This window comes from Nomia melanderi, chromosome 10 (genome assembly GCF_051020985.1).
Source record: "Nomia melanderi isolate GNS246 chromosome 10, iyNomMela1, whole genome shotgun sequence".
Classification (NCBI taxonomy): Eukaryota; Metazoa; Arthropoda; class Insecta; order Hymenoptera; family Halictidae; genus Nomia; species Nomia melanderi.
In genome coordinates this window covers 11,749,223-11,773,821 of record NC_135008.1, presented here as the reverse complement: position 1 = coordinate 11,773,821, position 24,599 = coordinate 11,749,223, and the positions used below count along the sequence as shown (strand labels likewise).

At 32.9% G+C, this 24,599-nt stretch overlaps 1 protein-coding gene across 1 annotated transcript in view; it reads right to left on the bottom strand.

Moving 5' to 3' along the window:
- Positions 1–22,650, bottom strand: part of LOC116428679 (dual specificity calcium/calmodulin-dependent 3',5'-cyclic nucleotide phosphodiesterase 1) — a 307,261-nt gene extending 284,611 nt beyond the window's left edge. Inside the window, exons 1-2 of the mRNA XM_031980651.2 lie at positions 22,419–22,650; positions 19,676–20,218 (exon numbers count right to left, since the gene is read on the bottom strand). Of these exons, the coding sequence (XP_031836511.1) occupies positions 19,676–19,700 (25 nt within the window). The 5' untranslated portion in view covers positions 19,701–20,218; positions 22,419–22,650. The remainder of the gene's footprint in view (positions 1–19,675; positions 20,219–22,418) is intronic.
- Positions 22,651–24,599: the final 1,949 nt, after the last annotated feature.

The following is a 24,599-nucleotide window of genomic DNA, read 5'->3' as shown; positions in this document are numbered from 1 at the left end:
TTATCATCTAGTCGGTATCTAACACGTGTGCTATATAGTACTATGCATTGTTTCCAAGTTGTACACAGTTGGATTCTGCATTTACTCCAGTATACCAATTACGTGGCTGCAGTAGCATTGCGATTTTGTTTCTCGAGTTGAACTTCGCAATTATAGCAGCAAGCAAATCAGTATCTTCTGACAAATCATCGAATACTGAATGCAGTTTATAAACAAATACATGACGAATGTTTTTTTGTTTGCTTTTCAGTGACATTTTCATTTCAGTGATTATTTATCATATTTTTATGCATTTATATGAAACTTGAGAAAGTTAAATTGTACAGAATGCACATGAAACAACAGAATACATAAAACATTTAATCCCTAATTTAGCAGAAAAAGAAAGGAAGTTATACTTATTCTGTGTCTATTTTTACTACAAATGTTAAACATTGATAATAGACAAGTAATATTTAATTTACATTAAAAATAAATAAATAACATTTAAATCTGCCGAATTCAATTAAAAATTTTCATCACGACTCTGAAACGTAATTATAAGAGAAGGGGTTAAAGCGTAATGCTTTTTATAATATTTGTTATGGAAAAACATTTTTTATCGTATTTCGAGTTTTTTTGTTGTATTCCTAACAATTTGACTCTGCATGAAGATCTGCAGTGTATTCATCAGACGCAGAAAATGAGTACAGCAAACGCGACACGTAATCCGAGGAAAGTAGTTCCAAACATAATTCACAGCAGTAAAACGTAGGCGCACTGCTAGATAAGGAAGACGAGCAAAAGAAATACAGAGATTCTTGAATGTTTTCTTAGAAACTATTTCTATGGAAAAATAATTATAAACAATTATTTCTTCACTTCGCACACTGCTACAATTTTTTATTTCACATCTTTTTGGGCTCTGAACAAAAACCTCGTAAAATGAATCTATCAACGCCCAGCGAGTTCCAGCAGCTGCTAATTACAAAAGACATTCTAACAAAAATTTGAGATATACTAATGAGAAAGTAACTGCGCTTATTATTAACTGCTATCAGTTATAAATACAAAAGTGATCATGTTTCCTTTCCAGTTAACCCTTTGACCTACAGTATCGTGTCAGACTCGTGACGAAAATTTGAAACTGAATTCTAAAACTCTAAGTATCATTTGCTGTTTTTAAATATAAATTAAACATTACTTTTCTATTATCAACCGTTAACCTTTGAAGTAAACGTAGACGAAGAGGTTAAAAGTAATATATTTACTTCCATAAATAAAATGGACGTTTTAGATTACGATGGTACGATTCTGCTTACATTTTTAACATTAATCTGAGTTAACATAACGTAAGAGCATGATAGAAGTTTAGAAGTATAACTTGCGGGTTATGGAGAGTATAACGAGATGCTGGTTAAATATCTTTCCATATACTTCCATTACTATCTCCAGCACTTAAAGAAGCCATTATCGCAACTTCTTTGCCGCGATAAAATCAAGCGTTTTTCATCCCCTGCTGTTCTCAACGAAACGTTAAATTTGTCCTCTTTTCATGAACTACCCCTTTTTGTTGTAACCGTCCACATGATTGGCTTCCCGATGACCAATATCCTTTCCCCTTCGTCCGTTTCGTTTTTGATAAACGTTCATTGTTTCAACACATGACCTTCCTAATAAGCGTCGTTTCAATCATTTTTAATTTTATAATTGTATTAGCACATCGTACGCGAACCATTTTGCTAATTTCAACTTACATCAATTACATTCAATTCATTTATTTATTATTCGGCGCGATCTCGAGAGCATTCAGTGAAAATAGAAATATTTCCAACTGTACGTGAAAACAATCAAACTTTTACATTTAACAGAAAATATTAATGAAATAAATGTAAATATTTTATTTACTACTACTTGGCATGATCAGCTTGTAGAAATTGCTTAAATCTCGAATCTTATAGTGTGAATTTCAAGTTCAACAGAGAAAATAAATATATTAAATTTAGTAAATACTAATTAATTAATACATTCTTTTAATTTATACGTATAAATAAGTATACTTAAATAAAGTAAATTAGTTGAAAATAAATAATTGGTTCATCTTCATTGTATTACTTGATTTTATGAACAAATACTGAATACTTAATGTTATATCTTCATTGACGCAACTTGCCATTGTCTCTTGTTATTGTACTCTTCAAGTTACCATTCCGTCTGACATAATTTGAGCGTTATTCTATGTTTCCCATTTCTCTTCGACTTTTGCCGTTCCAAATGGAAAAGCACAACGAGCAGCGACTTTTGGCGCTAGCAAACGAAGTACAAAGAAACTTGAAGTAACGTTTGGTAACAAGCGGCAGTTTTTTCACGGTACGTGCAACACCAGAAAAAAAATTGGTCGTTATTGTTTCACTGAGGACATAGCTTAACTCTCCGCCGACAATATGCTTTTTTACCAACGTACCCGACGCTATGAACTTTTTATGACCAGCCTCAATTTTTCGTGATTGCGAGTTCTGTAAAAATCTTGATAGATTCTAAAATACTTATATTAGCTCAATTTTCATATCATTTTCAACTAAAAATTATAAGTGGTGGTAATCATGAAGAAATGAGATTTTCCATAGGTCTTTAACCTGTTAACTGTGGAATTTAGTTTCAAAAGTCTTTCATTGTGCACGCAATAATATCAAACAATGAAGTGTATACTGATCAAACGCAGCTCAAATACACTCATAATATATTCTAATAAAAAATTAAAGCAAAACGAAGAAAAATTACACATTTATTTGAAAAAATGAGGAATTTATTGTTGAAAGAAATAATATCATTTCAAGTTGACGTGTATGCTCGTCAAACGTAGTTAATTGGTTAACACTAGGTTTACGGAACGTGTTAATTTCACGGCTTTTAGATGTTATAAATATTATTTTGAGTATGTTTACGCCCTGTTTCAATTGATCCAATTACACAGATATGTATCCAAATCGTCTACTTTTTAACTTCTAATCTCCAAGATCTAAATGAAGGAACATTAATTTTTCTGGAAACAATAAATTAAACTCTACAATAAATGACAAACCTAGTGTTAATGGTTTATATTAGAAATATTAGAGTCATAATTATGACTCCGTCAACCGAACACTTTGTCGGAATGTAGCGCGAATAAACGTTTATTTTTATCATCAGTTTACGTCGAATGTGATCTGCGGTGGGAAGCGGATTGACAATGAACGATATATTTGCTATATTACAGGTTTTTCCCAAAAATGTTGAAATTTTATTGCTTTCCGCAACTCGAAAATTTCGGTAATAGTTCATTTGTACAAAAGCGCAATCTGCAATTTTGATAGAATAAAGTTTGGTTATATGTAGTAGGCATTTGATTCGAAATTTGGAATAGATGGGGAACTAAATTCCATGGATGGAAATAGATTTTACTTGGTTTCTAGTGTTACAGTCTGGTGATAGATTCTGTGACACAATGTTATCGTACGAGTGTAATAATGCTTTTCAGGTCAAACCTCGAAATTTACCACTTCCAGGGCGATTTGGTTGTTTCCCTAAATCACTTATACGCTATCTCTATTAGTGACATTTAGAAACGAAAATGCTAACGAAACAATACGTTGTTTCGTATATTAGCACTATTATATTATTTTCATTTTTTCTTACTTTGTTTCTGTAGAATTCCATGTTGGATTATTTAATTAAGGAATATACAAGCTAAATAAATAATGTATTTTAAATGAGAGAAATTATAAATGTGATCAATAACATGCCAGATTGTTCCATTACATAAAAACAACATACAGAAATCAGTAATTTATTATGATAAACAAACTCAAAATCGCGTCGAATATACATGTAGTGATTAAATAAACTCATACTTCAAATTTCAATATTATATCTCGTTATTATTATACAAACTACAGCTGAAACCTCATGTTTTAAGTACAAACATTCTAATAATTTAGTTAAATTAATTTGAGAAAAGCGAATTCAAGTTGATATTAAAGCTGAATAAAATTACGTGTATGCGTTCGTGTATAGTTTAGCTAATTAGTAACTGAAAATCGGTAATAACTTTTATAAGTAACTTATAAATAAACTAAATATTCTCCACTAGAATTGAAACACTTTTTCAATTTTTTTTACTGTTTACTTATTTATGTCTTTCTTATTTATATAACAACTTTTCATTTAAACAGAGAAAAAGAAACGAAAAGTATGAAATTATTAAAATGTTTTATTCTTGAAATATTTACTTTTTTCTTTATGTATAGTATTGTCACGAGAACTTTAGAGAAATACGAAGCGTTAATTTTTTTTCTCAAAAAATAAAAAATATCGGGAAACCTATAACACAGTTCGCACACATTGAATTTTCCGAACTGTTTTTTGCATTCCTTTTTATTCTACACGTATGCAGTTGAATACTAGCTATGCTTGTTGTTTTATTACTTCGAATTTATCGTGATTGGTTGTATTTGTATTCGAATGATATTTGCCGCATTCAAATATTGGAGGATGTGAAAATAAAGGTTTGTAACTATGTATTCAAGTCATGGTTTATTGTTAAAAATCTGTTCTATTGTTCTGTGCTGTGGACGTCGAGGTACGGCGCTAATTTGGGGCTATTCAATATAAAGAACTTTTAGATTTATAATACTGTACGTGATATCTATTCGCGACACATTGAATCTAAACAGAAGAAATGAATGGAGGAATAGACGATTTTGTAAAATTACCATACAAACTAGAAGGATTTGAGTCCTCAATAATGTAATAAATTATATGATTTCTATTGTACCATTATACATCTTAAATGTTTATTTTAAATTTAAACTATTTTGAAAAAGTCGATTTCCAAGGACACAGTTAAACCCATTAATCTGCACTTGTAAAACTTCTAACTGTCTACATTCTGATTCAGTTCCATATACTTTAACATGATTTTTTTTCTTTAGTTTATACTTAACATACTTCGTTTGCACCCATCTTCTTAAAAGCCTGTGCTCACATCTTTTATAGTTGCCCGTGAAGTTGCTATAAATGTTTATCTATATTATTCACTTTCTCTGTCCGATTCAACAATTGTGTGAGATTTCGCATGTAACTATTTATGATTATTAGAAAAATGTTTAATTCCACCTCTTTTGAATTCAACTTCGTCACTGAAAAGTGTGATAAGAAAAGAGTTCGGATGTTTGTTTTTCCAAAAATCATTGACACAATGTTAGTTTTCCGAGAAAGTTACATTACCCTCGAAAACGTTTCTGAGATGGTCACATGATTTCAGAACTCCCTTGCACGTTGGAAATGACAGAGATAAAACAAATACTCGCGCAGAGACTGTAAAACCTGCGAAGCACTGACATCCACGGTTATCGAAAACCTTTGAACGCTTTCGATTTCCGAATGCCTGGATTCTCGTCTAGTAATGCTAAAACATGTTCTTCTTTATCAGTAGCAGATACAGATACTACGAAAAAAAAACTAAATTCGCATGATCTTTAATAAATATTTACAATTTTTTATTTTAATCTTTTATACATTTGCATATTCATCATTTCCTGAGTGGCAGCCAAATGTTTATTTTATATTAACTCTACGTGTAAAAATAATAAGATCGTTAGTACATTAAATCATCATTTTTCTCGACAAACAATACATGAGAGTATATATTTATATTTTGTGGGTCTTATATCATACATACAATATACAACATGTTCTTACTTTTCCTTATTCCGCATACATTGTATATATATATTCATGTGAATCGCGTATGGAAATAAGAGCACAATACTGATGATACTGATTCTACCGTCTATGCATACTGAAAAGTGCTGTAACTATATTAGCATATTACGACCTGAAGAAATGCCCTTTTCATATTGAGTCGAAACTCGAGGTATGTAATATTCGATAGACCGTCAGAAAAGTATTCGAAGGAAATTAAAATCGAAATGCGAAAGCAAAAATGCACGACGAAATCTGCCGTGAAAACAAATGCAATAAAATGTTTCCACAAATACGGACAACCATTCTCCTGTCCAAAAGGAAATCCTCCGTTGCATAACAAACGTAATGGGATTACCTTAATGGAATTTTAGACCAATAAAATACACCAAATGCAGCGAATGTGATAAATATTTAACCTGTTGAAAAATTCTCTACAAAAAAATCGGGTTCCTGCAATTGTTTAAAATACAAATAAAAGGATGCATTGCAAATAAAAAGGCGTACAAATTGTTTTATTGCTGTTTTAAGAAAAATGCACATTTTTCAGTACAAATGAACTGATAAATAAGTTTGAATTTTAAAGTGGTTTATACTGCACGAATGTAATTGCGAAGAAAACATTTTGATTTCTATCGTATCATCTCGAATATTATTGAATATATTATGATAAAAACATATATGTGACAAATTTGTAATTGTGCGAATGTGTAGTATTATGTGAAACATTCCCAAAGAAACGTGTTTGGAATACGCTTCCTAAACTGATTTGTTGAGTCAGGATTGCAATTGCTATTGTTATTCAAATATTTATGAAAAAATCCTTATGTGTCGATTATGAGTCTTCAATAAACTGTTCAATAAACTGTTAGTAGATAATGTGTTAAGTATGAGAAACTGTTATGCACTTGTTATCAGGTGCTTATTACATCTCAATTTCTTTGAAAGTCAGTGTTTATTAAATAGTTTTGTCGTAGAGGTTAGGTTTCAGAGGTTGTATTATATGAACGTATTAAACTTTTAATCAGTACCCATATATGGTTGAAAATAAAAATGATGTGCATTTAAAGGGGAAATAGGAGTGATGAACTGTGAGCGAACGACGCCTCTACACACTCCATTGACCTATTGGTTCACCTTTGCCATATTACAATGTCACTGTCCACGAATCATCTTGTTACAAAAGCTATTTCCATATGTGCATACATAACGTTTTGTAATTTCGCTTTTATACGATTACATGTTAATGTCAGGTGAAACACAATAGTGGCGATCTGTCAGCTAAGTGGATAAACTGCTTAGGTCATGATAGTCGTGTAACTCCCATTACTGATGATGTAGGGTCGTTTAATTCTGGATTAAGCGACGAATGACTTCGAAATGAAAGTATTGCATGCACGAACAAAATGCGTACAAATATATAGAAATAATTATTATTCTCATAAAACAATATTTTAATTGATTAAACTATATGCAATACAAATTCAATGTTATACAATTTAACACTAAATATACTGACACTTTAACCATACATATTCGTAACGTAACCGATCGAATCACCGGTTATAAGATAAAGGCGAATAAGTTAGATTCAATTACATTCTCAAAAATGGAAGAACTGATAAATCAGGCAATTTAATTGGTATAAAGTTAAATGAACGAAAGAAAATGTAGAATTTCACATTTAATGTTAACACAAATTACCTTTTAGTGTCATTAAAACAATGCCGTAAGTACTTTTGGCTGGTTGGAGAAAAGTGGGTCGCAACTTAGTGGAATTAAAACGAAAATTCCAATTTGAATTGATAGGGCACCTATTCTTTTCCTTTTTCCTAAAGGCAACGGAAGATTAGTTTCCAGAGAGAAACTTAACTCGAAAGATTTTAGTTACCACTGTGGCCAGTCTTTGCATGGTACATGAGTAATTTACAAACACAATTGAACCATTTGAAAAATGCATCGTAAGTTTGTTTCCACACAAAATTGAAGAATGTTGAATTTATGAAGCATGTCTCAGTAATTGTTTTCTAATAAAACCCACTTTATTTGGCACTAAACGTACCGGCACTTTATACAAGCCTATGTTTACCGTAATCAATCAAATAATGGGTTGTAAAATAAAGGTGAAAGGAAAGTCAAAAATTGAAGAACCAATTGATCGGACGATATAAGAATTGATGTAAGGTTAAATAGTCGAAAGAAAATGCAGAATTCTAAATAAAGTTTTAGTACCAGCCATTTGACTGGTTGCGATACGTTTAATGTTAATATTATTATACAATCTGAAAATTCGACATAGCACAATGTAATGTATCTATAAAACCATTTAACACTAAAACCATTGACAAACAAAGTAAAAGTTTCTTTAATTTCAATTAATGCAAATTGCATCCAAATGATATTCCTTTTCATAACGTTAAGTTCAATATTATATTCATATTGTCAAGTTCTATCATGCACGAAAAATTGAAAATTCACAATATTAACAAAATATAGGATACAGAAAAATAAAAAATGAAATGTTAACTAAAGTAAAAGTGAGAAATAAAAAATGTTTTAAACACAGCAATGAAACTGAATAGCATTCATTTTACGTAGATAAATCCAAAGTTACATAGTCGCGATCATAAATTGAATATTCGAACGTCTGTTGTAAGCTCTTGATTGAATCGGGGAATTGATTTTCTAACGCTGCACGGCATTCAGTGTGCAGATTGCAACGAGTTAAACTCTTAGACTAATGAATTGGACTCCGGCTATTAAATCTTGGGTTGATGGGACAAACTTGTTATTGCGCCAAAATTAATGTCGAGAAGGAAGTTCGAGTCTAAATGGGTTCAGAAATGTTGCCGCTAGCCAATTCGGTTATCGTTCTTATTAGGTAACGCACCTTCTTGTTAACTAGTTCCAGTCTCGGCTTTCCCTTGCGTCTTCAGCTTACGCTGTACCCTTCCTCTCTACTTAAAAAATTAGAAGCAACCTAAATTGGCCTGAAACCAGTTAAATCGAATGAATTTTGTAAAACCGAAATTCGTAGGTTAGAAAAAACAATTATCTAAAGATAAAGTCTGTCTGGTGCAATTCATAACGAATTAGTGTGTTTAAAGTAAACAATTTGTTCGTAAGAAGTTCAAAAAATTCTGGAAGATAAAGTAGAAAACAAATATATTTCTATTATTCTTTGTTTTATGAGTTATCGGTATATCCTTTATGCAATAGAGACTGAAATAATAATAGTAATATGGATCAATACAAAAGGATTGTAAAGAAGATCGTTTGTTTATTCAAATTTCTTACGAGTATATAAACATGGTTACGTTAACAATCTTTTACTTATTAGTCCATACTAACAATTACGAATATGTATTTAAATAATTCAATATGTCTACAAAACAATCTGCAATACTTACACGTGTAAATAATTTGCAGTAAATTATCATAACTCGGGTTCTTACGAATTTAAAGCTTCACAATCTTCGCGACGATAAAGGAAAACGGCAAATGAACTTTGTGGCAATAAAACACCAATTATCCGTAGAAAATCTTACACCGCCCGGTTTCGAGGTCAACAGTTAACCTAGAGTTCCCGTTTAACTGAATTAGAGCTTTTAAGTGAAGGAGAAGGAGGTTCCCTCGATGTCTACGGAAGAAAATGGAACAGACGAAAAAGATACCCTGGTTGAAAGGATTTTTCCTCTAGAATAGAGGAGATATATAGTACACCAATTTAAGTGGAGTAAGACACGAGCTACGAAATAATTGCATAATGAGAATTGAAATATATTAGAGTCATACTAAGTAAGTCATAAGTAGTTTTTTATAACAAAAGAATTTTCTATGAACAGTGCCGTTTCTCGTGTAAGTACAATACTGTTTGATACGTGAAACGATTTTACAGTGGGAGTGAGTGAAACCTTTTATCTTTAAAGTATCGATTAAATAGAGTTACTTCATTTGCTATTCATTTAGAACATCATTCACAAAATTCAGTCCCCCTTACAACTTCCTAATCTACTTTTATAGATCTTTTGTTTACTTTTATCCCCTTTCGTTATTTAACGTCACATTAATACTAGGTATAATCATTATAATAGGTATCATCGAATAAAGTATGCGAAAATTGTTGTTGTATCTAAATTATAAATAGTTACTGTTACTTTTGTTCTACGTTGTCTTCGCTATTTTATGACATCCAGCTTATAAAACTGCATCTTACATTCTTCACGTAATTTTTGTATGAGTTTCGGTATTGACTCGGTATTGTGTTTCTGCGTTGCTGTCAGATAGTCGGCCTTTTGAGGGTTAAGTGGTCACCCGAGATTTTCTATAGAGATGCTCTTGAATGCGTGAGATTAAACTCACTCTGTCCCTGAACCTTGCGAAAAACAGCTTAAGAAAACACACTTTGTATCTTTACTTTCGAACTACTTTTGGCGTGTACTTTGGTGCATCCTTTCCCGGAACAATGCAAACCTTATTACATACCGTAGTAGAAAAGTTTCGTATTACTTATGACATTCCAAAGTTCATGAAGAAACTGTTAATACAATAATTACTGTTTTAATCTTTCAATCTCACTGTACATCGTTCTAGTTAACATTTCTTTGTAATCTGGTCTTTGAAAATTTCAAAATCACCTTTCGTTCAATGAATTTGAAAGTACCAATGAAATATATTGGTGTAATGGTTTAACTCTGACGAATTATAAATATGAAATTACGAATAGTATATAAAATACGAAGGAGTTTAAGTCTTTGACTAATTATTTTGAGTAAATAGACTAATTACAATAAATTCCTTCTTTATAATGTCTATACTGTTTAAACTTCTTCATACTGTACAATAAGTAATGATAAACATTCATTATGTTATATTCATTATACAAGGTGTCTTAAAAATGCATAACCACGTAGAGTACACATATTTCTCAAACAATTTCAAATTCAATTTTACCAATTGTTGCCTCGTTTAGCGCAGTTTAAACTTCAGTTAACTGGCTGCTCGGTTACATACGTGTATACATATAGACGCACACGCAATCAAGGAACAGAGGGCGATGCTCGCGTGCAACTCTTTCGTTGAGTGTCCTAACACATCTTTCCTACTGTTTTACACACACTTTATTTCTCCCTAAATATTACTTTACAATCTTCGCACAATTTTCATACACAATAAGTAGTTTTTTCATATAATTAATTAAATCGTATACAGAAATGTTTAATGAATGGAAGCACTACATTAAATGTTCATATAGAGTTTTTAAATAAAAAGCATTAACCGATCATCAATAGTCGACATGTTACTATAAGTATACTCATAAACTTAACTTCCTGGGTAAAGTGATACCTTAAAGTAAACACTCATTTTACAACAAATGCCTGACTGCGTAAATATTTCGATCTACCAAGTTCAATCAGTTACCAAGAAATTCCCAGAAAAAATGAAAATCGTGGGAGATTTTACAAAAGCATTAATGAATAATTTAAAATTTGCTGAGTATGGAAATTGTCAGTACTCAACTGATAAAAATGGCAAATAGAACAACAAAAAATATTAAGACCGAATATATTGATTATTTCATTTGAAGAATATAACAATCAGGCTAAGAACGCATCATACCATTTGTTCCGTTAATGTATCTATTTTTACTGTTCTTTAAGCATCCTACCGCAAAGTACTCCAACAGAAGTAAAACTTTTGTAAGAACCTCTGACATTCATTCCGTCAAACTGGGTGACCTTGAAACAGAACTTTCAGCCGATGTTGCCACTTATTCGCAGATGATATCTCCATCACTTTCCCTGGCCAACTGCTTGAAAGAGGAAGGAGAAACTGCAAGTGGAGAGGCGACAACGTCCGCATGCGCACTAACGATGATCGCGGAGTTTAAAAGCTTACCAGAGGTTTGCGGGTACCCAAGATCTTTGGGTTTGGCTCGGGTCAAACAAAAATCCGCCCGTTTGGGGCGGCTACCCGGGCAACCCGAAGTTGTTGGATAATCTGATATGTGAGGGCAACCTGACGTTGTCGGGTAATCTGACGTTCCCGGGTATCCTGGTGTTAACCCTTTGCAGACGAGAATTTGTTAAACCTATCGAAGCTTGTTCACAAAAAAAACTGAGTTATATATCAATCTTTTAACAGTAAAATTATCAGACGGGTCAAAAACCCGTTTCTAATGTCTTCTTTTTGCAATTACTAAAGGGATAACAGATGTTTCTCTGAGAAATTATTAAAGAAATTGACTTATCAATACGCAAACTGAATTGTAAAACAATTAAAGTCTCAATAGATGCGTCTGACAAAAGTTATTGCTATGTTCCATGGATACGCGTATATGTGTTTGTAGAGCGTTTTAATCTTACATGTCCTGTGGTGAAAATTATAGCCGTATACAGGCTGTTTCTTAGCATTATTCCATTTGACGAAACTGAGGAATTATAACTTAGTACTTAGATATGACTGATATCGATTAACAAAGTTCTTCGATCTTCAAGCGGTAAGCTAAGCGTAAAAATATTCAAAGCGTTTCGACTGGGAATATTCAATACTGAAAGGGTTTATGTAATAGATGTTGTTGTTGTTATTATTATTATTATTATTATTGTTATTATTATTATTATTATTATTATCTATTAGTACAGTTAATAGTATTATAATATTTATTATTATAAGTATACTATATATTATAATAATATCTATTATTATAGATACACTATTATTATTATATTTATAGTGCACTAATAGATAGTAATAATAATAATAATAACAGATATAAAACAATAAGACTTAGACACTTAAAAATTTCGAATTGCACAGATACCTGCCCACCCGGACAATTTTTTTAATCCGAATCCGAACACGTGAATACCTTCTTTTTTACATTTGAGTTTATATGAAGATGGCCACATTAACACTAAAGTCATCAGTGACCACCAGCGTTTGGATACATTACTTATTATTTAATGGTACTTAATATATAATGACTTATTGTATAATGATATACTAGTTGTATGAATAATAATACAAGATTTTCGAAATAGACATAACTTGAATACTCGCTCACCCCTATTACTTACATTCCTGAACTACACAACTTTCGTACGCATACGCACTGAAAATTGGTCCTCGAAAAATCACGGAGTTCCCTCTCTGCAAAAGTTCTCTATGTCATCTGCGTAATTGGACTCGCGAATTCGAAGGCTCGTCTACGGTTTGGTTTCCTATTGTGTGGCTGCCAGCAGCCCTTGCGAGGAATTTGCCAGGAAATGTAGGTGCAGGTACGAAAAAGAGGAAAAACTTGTGTGTCAGACCCTTTCATTGATTCTGAGTAAACTGCGGGTTGGACATGGTCTGCTACTAGCAGTCGATGAGACCCACGGTCAATTCTGCACATGTTGGAGCAATAGGCAAACAAACTTCGAGCTTCTGCACGTCACAGTGCAGAGAAATTGAAATTGTAGGATTAACCTTTCCCGGGCGTGTGTCGAAGCGGATCCGACATCCGATTTTGTTCCAATCACTACATATTTTATACGAAATTCTCAGATCTGAAGCAGTAGCGGATAATCAAATATGCCGGATAATTGGACTGTATCTATAAAATGATGAAAACGACGGAAATAATTCAGAAAGCAACTATAGGCGATTTAATAATAATTTAATTACTTAATTATATTAATAAACATGAAACATGACAGTTATATCTGTTATATCTGTATTCTATTATTCAAATAAATTTCATTCTATGTTCCTGTAAATAATTTCCTCAAATGTGTATTTCGCTTTGCAATTTTATTAAAGAATCTCATAACAATCACTTAATCACTGGAAACGATAAAGAGTATTTAATGATGCTTCGTAATACTCCATAGAACGATCAAGTACTTTCGCAGAAGACATTTCGTTCTCTACGAACCAATTAAAATCTCATCGCATAGAGTTTAATTAGCAGCTCTGCGTTTACATTAACGATACTGCAGTAGCAAACGTTGTACATTTTTATTACAAACAGAACACTCGTATCATTGAAAATTTCTGTATAACCCATTACCGTGATATGTGGCATAAAATCACATTTTTTCAAAATTAATAACTAAAGTACAAAAATATTCTTGCTGTTCAGCATAAATTCTTTATCATTTTTTATTGGGGTAATAATAAGTATTAATATTACTGTAGTTATTCTGTAATTATATTCAACATGAATATTATGCACGCTATGAGATAATTGTTAAGAACAATAGAAGCAACGTGCTGAATAGTAATTGAGGTATTATAAACCTGAAGATACATCGCAGCAATTAACGAGTTCGCTAAGCATACGAACCCTTTGTGTTCGCTTTTCGTGTCAGCTTTCCCACAGCGATATTTCCTATGGAGAACTTTATCTCTACTTGGAACACGGCAAGCAATGAATGCAACCCCGAAAAATGACCGTCCAGGCGAGATACCGCGGCAAATGATTCGCTGACCATGCCGTCGCGCCCTTGGACTCGAATTTTATTATCCCATTCTACCGAAATAACGAGCTAGAGTCGTAGTGCATGACGTGACCAAAATACTCAACTTCAAGCAGACTCCTTAGTTAAAAATTTTATATGCTTATCTCATATTGCAGCGTGGCGACAATATTAAATCGCGTTTTGTATATATTTTCGACAAATAAAAATTGTTACGTTTACTAGAAATTCATTGACCTCACTTTTGCTCTAACAATGAAATTAAACACAAAATAAAGGTTAGCTGGATGTATTTAATTACATTATTGCATATTTGTTATACATAAGTGAATTAATTAATAATACTCTAACAGCGAAGGTATATTATTTTGTTTAAATTGTTTTATGTCCACTAATATTATTGAATTGATAATGTTAATTTTATCTTTAAGAAAATGTAAGGTTTGATATTACACAAATATTATGTAAATGTAATACGACAAAACTGTAATATATTTTCTTATTTCGGAAAATATAAAGAATGAAATGTCAATATGAGTCCGTTTGGATCTCAGCTTTGCACGACAATTGAATTATCCGGTTTCAAGGATTTAGAAAAGAAATTTGAAGCTGAACAACGAGGCTGTATCCTACGGAGCATATTCGTTATATATTTTGTTATTATTATACTTACCTTATATAATTTATCATACAAATACATTATTGAATACCTAGTTCCATATTACTGTAGAATCATAGAAACAGCATTAATATCATGTGTGTTAAACTAATCATCTAATTGAACCATCAGATAATTGGAACGTTATGACTAATTGATTATTTTAGATGTAACAATACAGAATTCCAGTTTAACCCCTTAATAGATATGCCTACGATATACAACGGGATAATGGATCGGCAGTGAACAGTATTGAAACTTATTCATTTATTTAAATTCAGAAATACAGTTCATGTATTTAAATTCAAAAATATAATTCATTTTTTCTATATAAACGAAAAACTTCTGTCACTGAGAATCTAATGGTAGCAATGCTGTGTTAGATTTTGGTTATTAACAAAGCAAAAGTTTCAATGTCGTACGTTTCAGAGTTGCTTTTATTACAAGCAATAGTCTCTATTTCGATGTTATCATTAATTAGCATATTTTAGTTCAAAATATTTATCAAATCCACCAGAGAATACGTATACCCTTGTTATCATGCATAATCTGTACTGGTACTTAAGATATCTTTGCTGATATAAAAAAAAAACAATTTGCTTAAGGGAGTATCCTTTTTGTAAATGAGTAGAAACAACAGTTTAGATTAATACTTATATAATAACCTCAAAACTCAATGTTTGGTTTAGTGATGACACATGTTAATTATAAGTACTGCAAATGTAAAATTTATTGAATTAGTAAAATTCCCCTATCTACTTACAGTTCTATCAAATTTACGAAATAAGTTTAACGTGTCACATCTAAAGTACGTTAAATCTAATTTAAAGCATAAAATCTTGGTGGTCAAAAGTTCTTCGAATTACTTCCTTCAAACTTTTCTTTGGGACAACAACTTCTCGGCTCCGAAGTTTGAAGCAGTATTTCCAAAATTTCTCACGTTAACGTAATCCATTCCGTACACCGAATTTATGATTACATTAATGCAAATCTCATTCATGAAAATGAAGTATTTACAATGTACCATGCTGTTGTGGGACGAGAGACTATTGTGTCCAGTTAATTTACATTAATTCCCCAATTTTCATCTCCGCGTAATTAGTTTCGACTACTAACAGTAATGAGGTTGAATACGAATCAAGCTATTTTCTTCTTATCAGAATCGATTTTGCATCACACATAGTACTTTATACATAGCAGGAATATTGGATTCCACGCCGCTGACATCGTAATAATTATGTAGGATAATACTAAATCAGTATTATTGATTCCAGTCCGCAAATTATGATACTGTAACCGATAGTATCAAATATACGAATACTAAAGCGATTCAATATCTTATTAACGAGTAGAGTAATGAAAGTATTATATTACTACCCATTCGGTACTTCAGAAATAACAGATACTTCTTTCATACTTCATCCAATAATGGCATTTTACTACGAAGAATTAAACAAGGCGTCTGAGCTACATAGAATCATCTAAATATTTGCTTGATTTTCTTATAAGATTTCAAGATTACCGGTATGTTTTTAAGGGGAACCATATATTTTTGTTAATATCTTTATGAAACATAGAAAGAAAAATTCAACAATTTTAGTAATCAATGTTTCAGTAATCGAATTTCTATATACTTGCGTTTAAAAGTAATCAGAATTTCCTAATGGTTTACTGAAATGTTTAACTTCGGAACAAATGTCTACCACTCCGAGCACAGATAACATGTAATCACCAATAAAATATAAAACGATAATCTCCGGTATCGGCTTATATAGCGATATTATTTATTGATTCGTGCTAATTTAATACAGTAAAAAATTTAATCGATATTTCATTTAAAAGTTATGAATACATGAATTGAAAATGTGCTCGAGTGAAAAGAATTGATGCATGATCCTGGGTATCCGAAGTTGACTTCATAAAACGTTTGTACGCAGAATATTCTGCAATTATAAGAATATTCAAACTTTGAAGAAAATATTATCGAGACAGTGGTTCAATCCGCAAACGATTCGAATAACACTTGACAGTTTTGAACAAAAGATCAAAAGGTCAATTGTAAGACATTTGGAAGCTTGCATTCGTGCTCAAGTCAGTTACTTCGAAGATTTCTTAGAAGGCGAGTGAAAAAACTGGTACAGTACAAGAACAGCTGCAATTTGGAAATAAGGTCATGTAGAACAAACTTTTATATGAACTCCTTTTCTTCTTTAAGTGTATTGAATCCGAGAATAAAATTATATTCATATGCTCTGGTATATTCTATTTAACAATTGCAAATGAAAACTTCTTTCTGAACAAAGGAAATTCAACTTGTTTAGAAAGAGCGTACTGCAATCATCAGTCGTCAAAAGCAATTAATTAGTATTATAATCGTTTGAGAAGTAAAGTATTTTCATTATTATGTAAACGGCAAGAATAAGTTTAACTTAACCTTCGCAAAATTCGTTGGAAATATTGTTCCATTTTGTTTGTATCGCATTTCATAATTTTTATTTATTTGTAACATTACATTGTGAACATTTTTTTTCAATATACTTTATAATGTTTACTTTTTAATGTTTATACAGCAGCAACTGTTAGTAACGTAAAAAATAATTTCTGGCTGACCGCAAGCATAGAATTAAAATTTACTTAAAAATTATATTTTCTTCGCACTTTGTGTATCTTTATTCTTTAATATATTTGAGTAACTCAATTAATCCATCTTCTCTTCTATGAACATTAAATTTTCGGTACCATTAGCCGGAATTTAACCTACACCATTTACGACCCTCTTTCAGACTTCAGAGTTGATGAGAAATTTTTAATGTTGATTTCATCATTTCGTTTTTTCTACGTAGAAAGTAGCATTATCATAAAATGCAAATACTATGAAAAATATTTCTTCTCAATTATTCTCTAACTGAATGAATATTTATTCAGTATAAAATGCGAAATATAAAAATTCTTTATTAAATATAAAAAAAGATAGATTTATCCTCCACGTGCTAGTTTAACATAATTTAAATGACCAAAAATCAAAGAGCCCAGAAGTAAAAGACACGTGTATGAAGTGTATAAAGAAACACCATACGAACATTGATTTGGTATAATACCGACATTGATTTGGTAACACTTCAAGACATATCTGTATCGAAAACTGATACTAAGTATGAAACATTTCGGTATCTTTCGATATATCTTATACAGTATTACTAGACTGAATTCTTTTAATCCTACATAGAATCAATATCAATTCGATTAATCCCTTGATCAACAATACCGTATCAGACCAATAACGAAAATTTTAAACCGAATTTGAAGACTCTGAGTATCACTTACTTTTGTTAAATATAAATTAAATATTACTTTCCCATTATCAATTGTTAATCTTTGGAGTAAACGTAGACATAGAATATGCATCAATAATTTGTCTTTCCCTAATCAATTATGAACGATAAAGTAGTTAACAAATAAATCACAGGGCAAGGAGTTAATACGAATATCTAGATTTTCACGAATTATGCTAAAAACGCAAACTGTTCCAGTGAAGAATAATTATTTTCTAAAACGGATTGAGAACAAATAAAATGGAGTATCGAAATACGTGAGATTGGAATACTGATGAAATAAAAAGTTATTCAATAGTGCATTAAAAAATATAATCTGAAATGTAATTAGACTTAAATGCATAACAAAATGTTTCATTTTATATGAAGTTCTTATTTACCATGGGACGCTTCTTTGCATAATTGAAACCAGTATAATTTGGTACAAAGAAATTTTTTCTGACACTGGGTATGTATAGTTTAACCAAGATAGAGTACGGGAGGATGCTTGCTTAAGCTTCTAATATAACAATCTGCACGTGTGTCAACGTGTACTTTACCAGATGTTACTAAATCGTTTCACTTCTATATAGCAAAAAGTAAATATTCATGTCCATTCTTATCATGCTTCGAAATGTTACGTGAATCACGTCACTTATCGATAAAGGTGCAATAACCTTATTTTTTTATAAATTGTATGCTTTGTTTATCTCTGTAGAGTTATATTTGTATAATGTGACCTTGTGGAACAAATTATTGATCAATTTTCTCTGGATCATACTGAAGCATTGGTTAATTCGGTATAACTCTGTTCAAATAAATTATTTGATTTTTTCTAACGTAATAGACATAAATTGCATAAAAAAATTAAGTATGATGAAGTATGAAAAGACATTTTTCAAATACATTACACAATATGTGCTAAGTTAATTTTATTGTAATTTAATTTTTAACTATAAATGATCACTGTGTTGATATGAATCATACCTACATTGACTTGTCAACATCGACAAGTAACGTTTGAAGAACGTTTAAAAAGTACTAACGACTACGAAAAGAGAACAAATGCGAAGTGAATAATAGAAATAATAGTAATCCTTAACATTTGTTCACAATGCTGAGCATAAACAAACGTTTTTGAAACAACAATATTAAACACTTCGCTCATTGTATATCGCATACAGTATACTTTCTGCGACATCATACATATCGTTTATTAACCCTTTGCCCTATAATAATTCAACAGAAAATGAAACTTAACAAACATAACGAACATAGTACTCAATTATTTTAAATTCAAATTATAAATTATTCGTCCCTTATCAAGCATTACACTTTACAGCAAACATAGATAAGATATATCCACACTTTTTCTACAATAAATCATTAATAATAAAATGATCGTAGCCATCATAGTTGACAAAGAAACAACAGGGCAAAAGGCTAAAATAGAATCATACCGTATCACAGGATCGAAATCCAACAGTCGTAAAACGACACGGAAATCAATGAACATCACTTACCTTGTGCATGCTTGTCCTTCTCCATTTCTCGCTGGTGATAGCTGAAAGTCGGCGTGTCACGATCACCTGGGATCACTGCATCACGAAACTTTCCAACTTCGATCGATCTCTGATCTCACACGTTCGGACTCGCACGAATTATTTCCAAATGTTGTGCGCATCTGTCGTAGAGGCGGGCTCGGGCGGGGACGCGTAAATTTTTATGTGTTTACCACAGAAAGAAAGAAAGAGAGAAAGAGAGAGAAAGAGAGAGAGAGAGAGACCTGTACGTGCAAAAAAGGTGGCAAAGCGGCACCTTTGACAAGTAGCGCAGAAAATGATGCAGATCAGTCGGCGGACATCCTGCGGTATTTATATCTAATCCAATTAATCAACCAACGCGGTTGCTGGGACAACCGAAGTGGCGATTTTTATCATTGAAATCCGCTGCGGCTGCTGGCCTTCTCTGATCAACAGGAAACGTTTCGGTTATTCCGCGGAAACGACAACGGAATCGTTCGACCAGAGTGACTCGACCGACTCGAGATCAGATGGCGCATGCATCTGTAAAAGTTCGTTTTTATACATGTTAAGGGACCAGCATTCACCGGGACGCTCATCGCGAAACCGCCGGTAAGGCTACATCTAACAAATGAGGGAAGAACGAAAGCATTAGTGACAGAAAATGACGGATAATTGCACGGCCTCCAATCCCCCGTCTTCAACGGCATCACTTTCACCGTCCTAAAAAGCACAATTAAATCGAACAATTGATTTTTCTCCCCCTCGGCGATCCGACCGCCGAGACCCTTGCATAACCGAACCGGCGTGTTGATATACGATTCCGAGAGATGACACTTCCGCTTTAGTGGACACTTGGAAGCAGCGCATCGCAACGCGACGCTTCACGCTGCTTGAGGAACTGCTTGACATGATTAACAGCGGACACCATTGAATCATCTTCCACTCTTCCGCATCTTACTGTCAATAATATTTTCGTGTGCTCTTGAATCGTTGGCCGACGTGTAGGATAAATTCAAGTTCTTACGAAGGTCTTTCGTGAATTTTTGAAATAAAAGAATGTGGAAGGTGTGTTAGGTTTGTTGACATACTCTGTGATGAACATTAGAAAATGTTGTACAAAGATCTTTCATAAAGGTTTGGAATAAAAGAACGTTGTGCCAAAGTTGTTAACGTACTCCATGTTGAACATTAGGAAATCTTGTGCAAAGATCTATCGTGAATGTTTGAAATAAAAGAATGTTGAAGTTGTGTCGGGTTTGTCAACATGCCCTACGATGAATAATAGAAAACCTACTAGATTTCCGTGGATAAACTTCAAGTGAAAAGAAAAGTGTTAATGTCACGTTTGATTAGAGGGCTCGATGAAACTTCTACATCTATACTAATACAATAAGAAGTAGAATCAGGGGAACGAGGGGAGCGTCCGAATTCTTTTATCCACCTATTCCATAATAATGAACTGGAAGAAGAAAGGAACTCGGAGAAAAGGAGGATCCACGACCACAAATTTCCTCGAGGACCTTTTCAGAAAGCTGCCGCGAATGCTTTAGGTTCGTGGTCTGCAATTCTCTTATGTGCAAACACAGGAAGCTTCGATAATCCGGAACAAAAACTCGCGCAACGTGTTCGTGGATGAGAAAGCTGCAACGAATTTTCAGTATACTTCGTTCACTTAATATCAGGAAATCATTGTTGAAACTAAACAAAGGAACTAATATCTTCAAGACAAACAAAAATAATCATCCTTGCCTTTGTCTAAACAAAAATAAGTGAAATAAGAACTGATATCACAATGACTAGAAAAAATGAATATACAATTTGAGGAACCCTTATGTCTCCCTTCAAACAAACGTTGTTTAAGAAAGAATATAAAAATAATGAGGAACTTCCTCAATACATCCTTTTACGTATCTTAATTCGTCCACCGTGTTTTCATTGTCGAACTTTACGAGGACTCGTTACGAATCCTAAATAGAAGCGAGACGTCCTCCCTGCCACTAAGACAGAAAAGAACGGGATCACAGATAAAATTTCCCAAGACTAAAGGATGGCAGTCACTAACGTCTATTTGGCGGTCGGAGATAAGAGTTACCGTCCTGATGAAATCCAAGCATACGGGTGACGATAGTGAAGCTGTACAAGAGACAATCAAAGTCACCTTCTAGTATAGACGTAAACTATTCCTGCCGACGCAACTTCTGTTAACCAGTTAACTGTGATCAACGAGTATATTCGTCATGAAGAAACGGCAATATTCTGTGTTACTACGAGTACACTCGCCACGAGGAACAAGCAGTTAACCTCCGCAATTTTAGTGAATACCGATTATATTCGTAAATTTCAAGATGTTTAAAGTATTCAGAGAACAAGGCGAAATAAATGGAACAAATGAACAAATATATTATAGAAAAACCGTATATACAGTGAGAATTTAGGTGCACACTTTTCACAGAGGTCACCACAGCTAACTGATTAAAAAGCGACACGACCGGTACGAGAGGGAGATGGCGATCGAATGAAGATTTCACTGCTGAGGAATAAACGTTTTCGTTCTACAGCCAATTTCCATGCGAAATGCATGGATAAAAGTTGAGTGGCTAGCGAGAATTTAAAAGATCCAACCGCCGACACAACGATCGAAGAGTAGATGTTCGTGGACCGAACGGAACATTACGGAGGATTACAACATCCCGAATGCATCCGAGTGGAAGTGGCTCAAGGGTGTCGTTACCAAACGCACATGCACGTGTAGAAACGGTCGCTGGCGATCCGTTGACCGTGGCAGGGGGGGAACGGGACGGCAGAGAGAGAACGGGGATAACCTGGAAAGAGGGTACACACGGGTCGCGCGGGAAATTTTGATTGGTCCGTGTTTGATTCGCGCGCTATGATCTCGCGTGGGCGGCGGAAAGTGTACTCCGCGGGCTAGATGTAGCTCGACGGAATGACAGTGGCCTACTGAGGGGACGACGCGCGGAACGGAACACGGCAGAACTGTGGAACCCCGCGAAAATCGGATATGCGTGCGCAACGCGCGCCGGCTACCGAGCCAGGCGACGATAAAGTCACGTTCACACCTAGTGTCCACAGGATCACAGAGATTTATTGTTTTGCAAAGCAAAACATGTCGGTGAGATGATGCAGTGTAGGTAAGAGGTACAATGACAGAATTTTAGATTTTGATACGTGAAACAAACCGTTTTTTATTTAACATGTTCCGGAAATTTCGGTTACAATTTGCTTATGGACTGTATTGATTTTTTAAATGAAATAGTAAGTTATATTCAAATTTCTGGTAGTTTTTATATATTTTGATATTGTTTCTTTACGTTTATGTTACTTTGTAACGTATACCGCTATAAAAATTGGCGCGACCGTATGTCGTACATGTGGCACTGTACCTGTTAAAAGAAAATAATACATTTTCAGTCTATTTATTAATGTTTACTGAATGACACAATTTTCATCGTTCCTAATGATATCTTCCTAGCGTAATGGTAATTTATGGATTCCATTTCTGTAGAATGACTTATCTTTGGATACTTCTGATGACATTATCGGATAAAACGTTCCAGTAGACCAATATTATAAATCGGTGATCATATGGCGTGCATGTGGGTTTATAATCTTATAGTATAGAAATTTTGAAGTCTGCTCAACTGTGTAATTTATAATTTCTTTAAACCCAGTGTTTTTAATGGAAAAAGCTTTAGGTTATAAACACTGTTGGTCAGTGGGACCAACATTCACTTTAATATGTAGTAGAAGCATCGTTTGATAAAATGGAAAGTGTTTTGTTGATAGTGTATCTTAATGTATTTTCTTTATCAATTAGAATAAGACTAACGAATCAGTAATGTATGTTCTAATCAGTCTTAATCGTTAATTCTAAAATTACGCTGTTCATCTTAGAGATCGAGATCGATAATTATGGGTTAAAATAGGACACCCTGTATAATGACCATTACATGACATTAAGAATAAACAGAAAGACTCTGTCGTGTGGTATTTGACCCTCTCACCGGTCGAGTACTGCTACTTGGTAGCAAGAGAGGGAAAGTATTGACCTTGTAGACGCCACTGACAATGCTTTGTACTTGAATGTTAGACATGCCATACGACGTGATAATGCAGACAATGAAAGAATTAACTTTAGGAGAATAGCACAATATATAAGTCACCATTACTCTAATGTAAGATCACCTCACCTACAACGAAATATTTAAAACATTCTGATAATGGGAAACTTACAAGTTTCTGCCCATCTGATAAGTACATTGTATGAATACTATATACAAGGTGTCCAGTAATTGATGATACAACCGAATATAAAGTTATTTTACATGAAAAAGAAGTCAACATGAAAACAAAGTCTTCATTTAGACTTACATTAAGAAGAAAATAGAGTTCGAAAATTATATGAATATATAGATAGTTGTCTGTAATTATTGTGGAAATCTTATAAATAATGTGGTTTCGTTATATTTTTTTCATTTCTAAAAATTAAGATAAACGACATTTGTTCAAATCTAATTACAATGTATAGGTATGTAATTTGTAGGTAATGAAGGTAAACGTATTTCAGATTTGTAAAATGTTCGTTTATGTTAGTTTTTAAGAGTGAAAGGAAACAATTATTTCCTCGCAAAAGAATCCTCGTACTACAAAATATCACTTCAGATTTTCAATTTATTTCTTCATATAATATAAGTTTCTTACAATTATTCAAACTTATTCATCCCAGAGTTAGCCATATTCAAGTACACTAAAAAGATGTTTACATTCAATACTTTTTCCAGAAACGAAGCCCCTTAATGAACAAATTTTGTTTCTTCCATCGGTTTATTTTTTGAAATAGTATGACCTCCTACATACCTGATTGTAGCAACAGTCACTGAACACCCTGTATATGAAGATAACG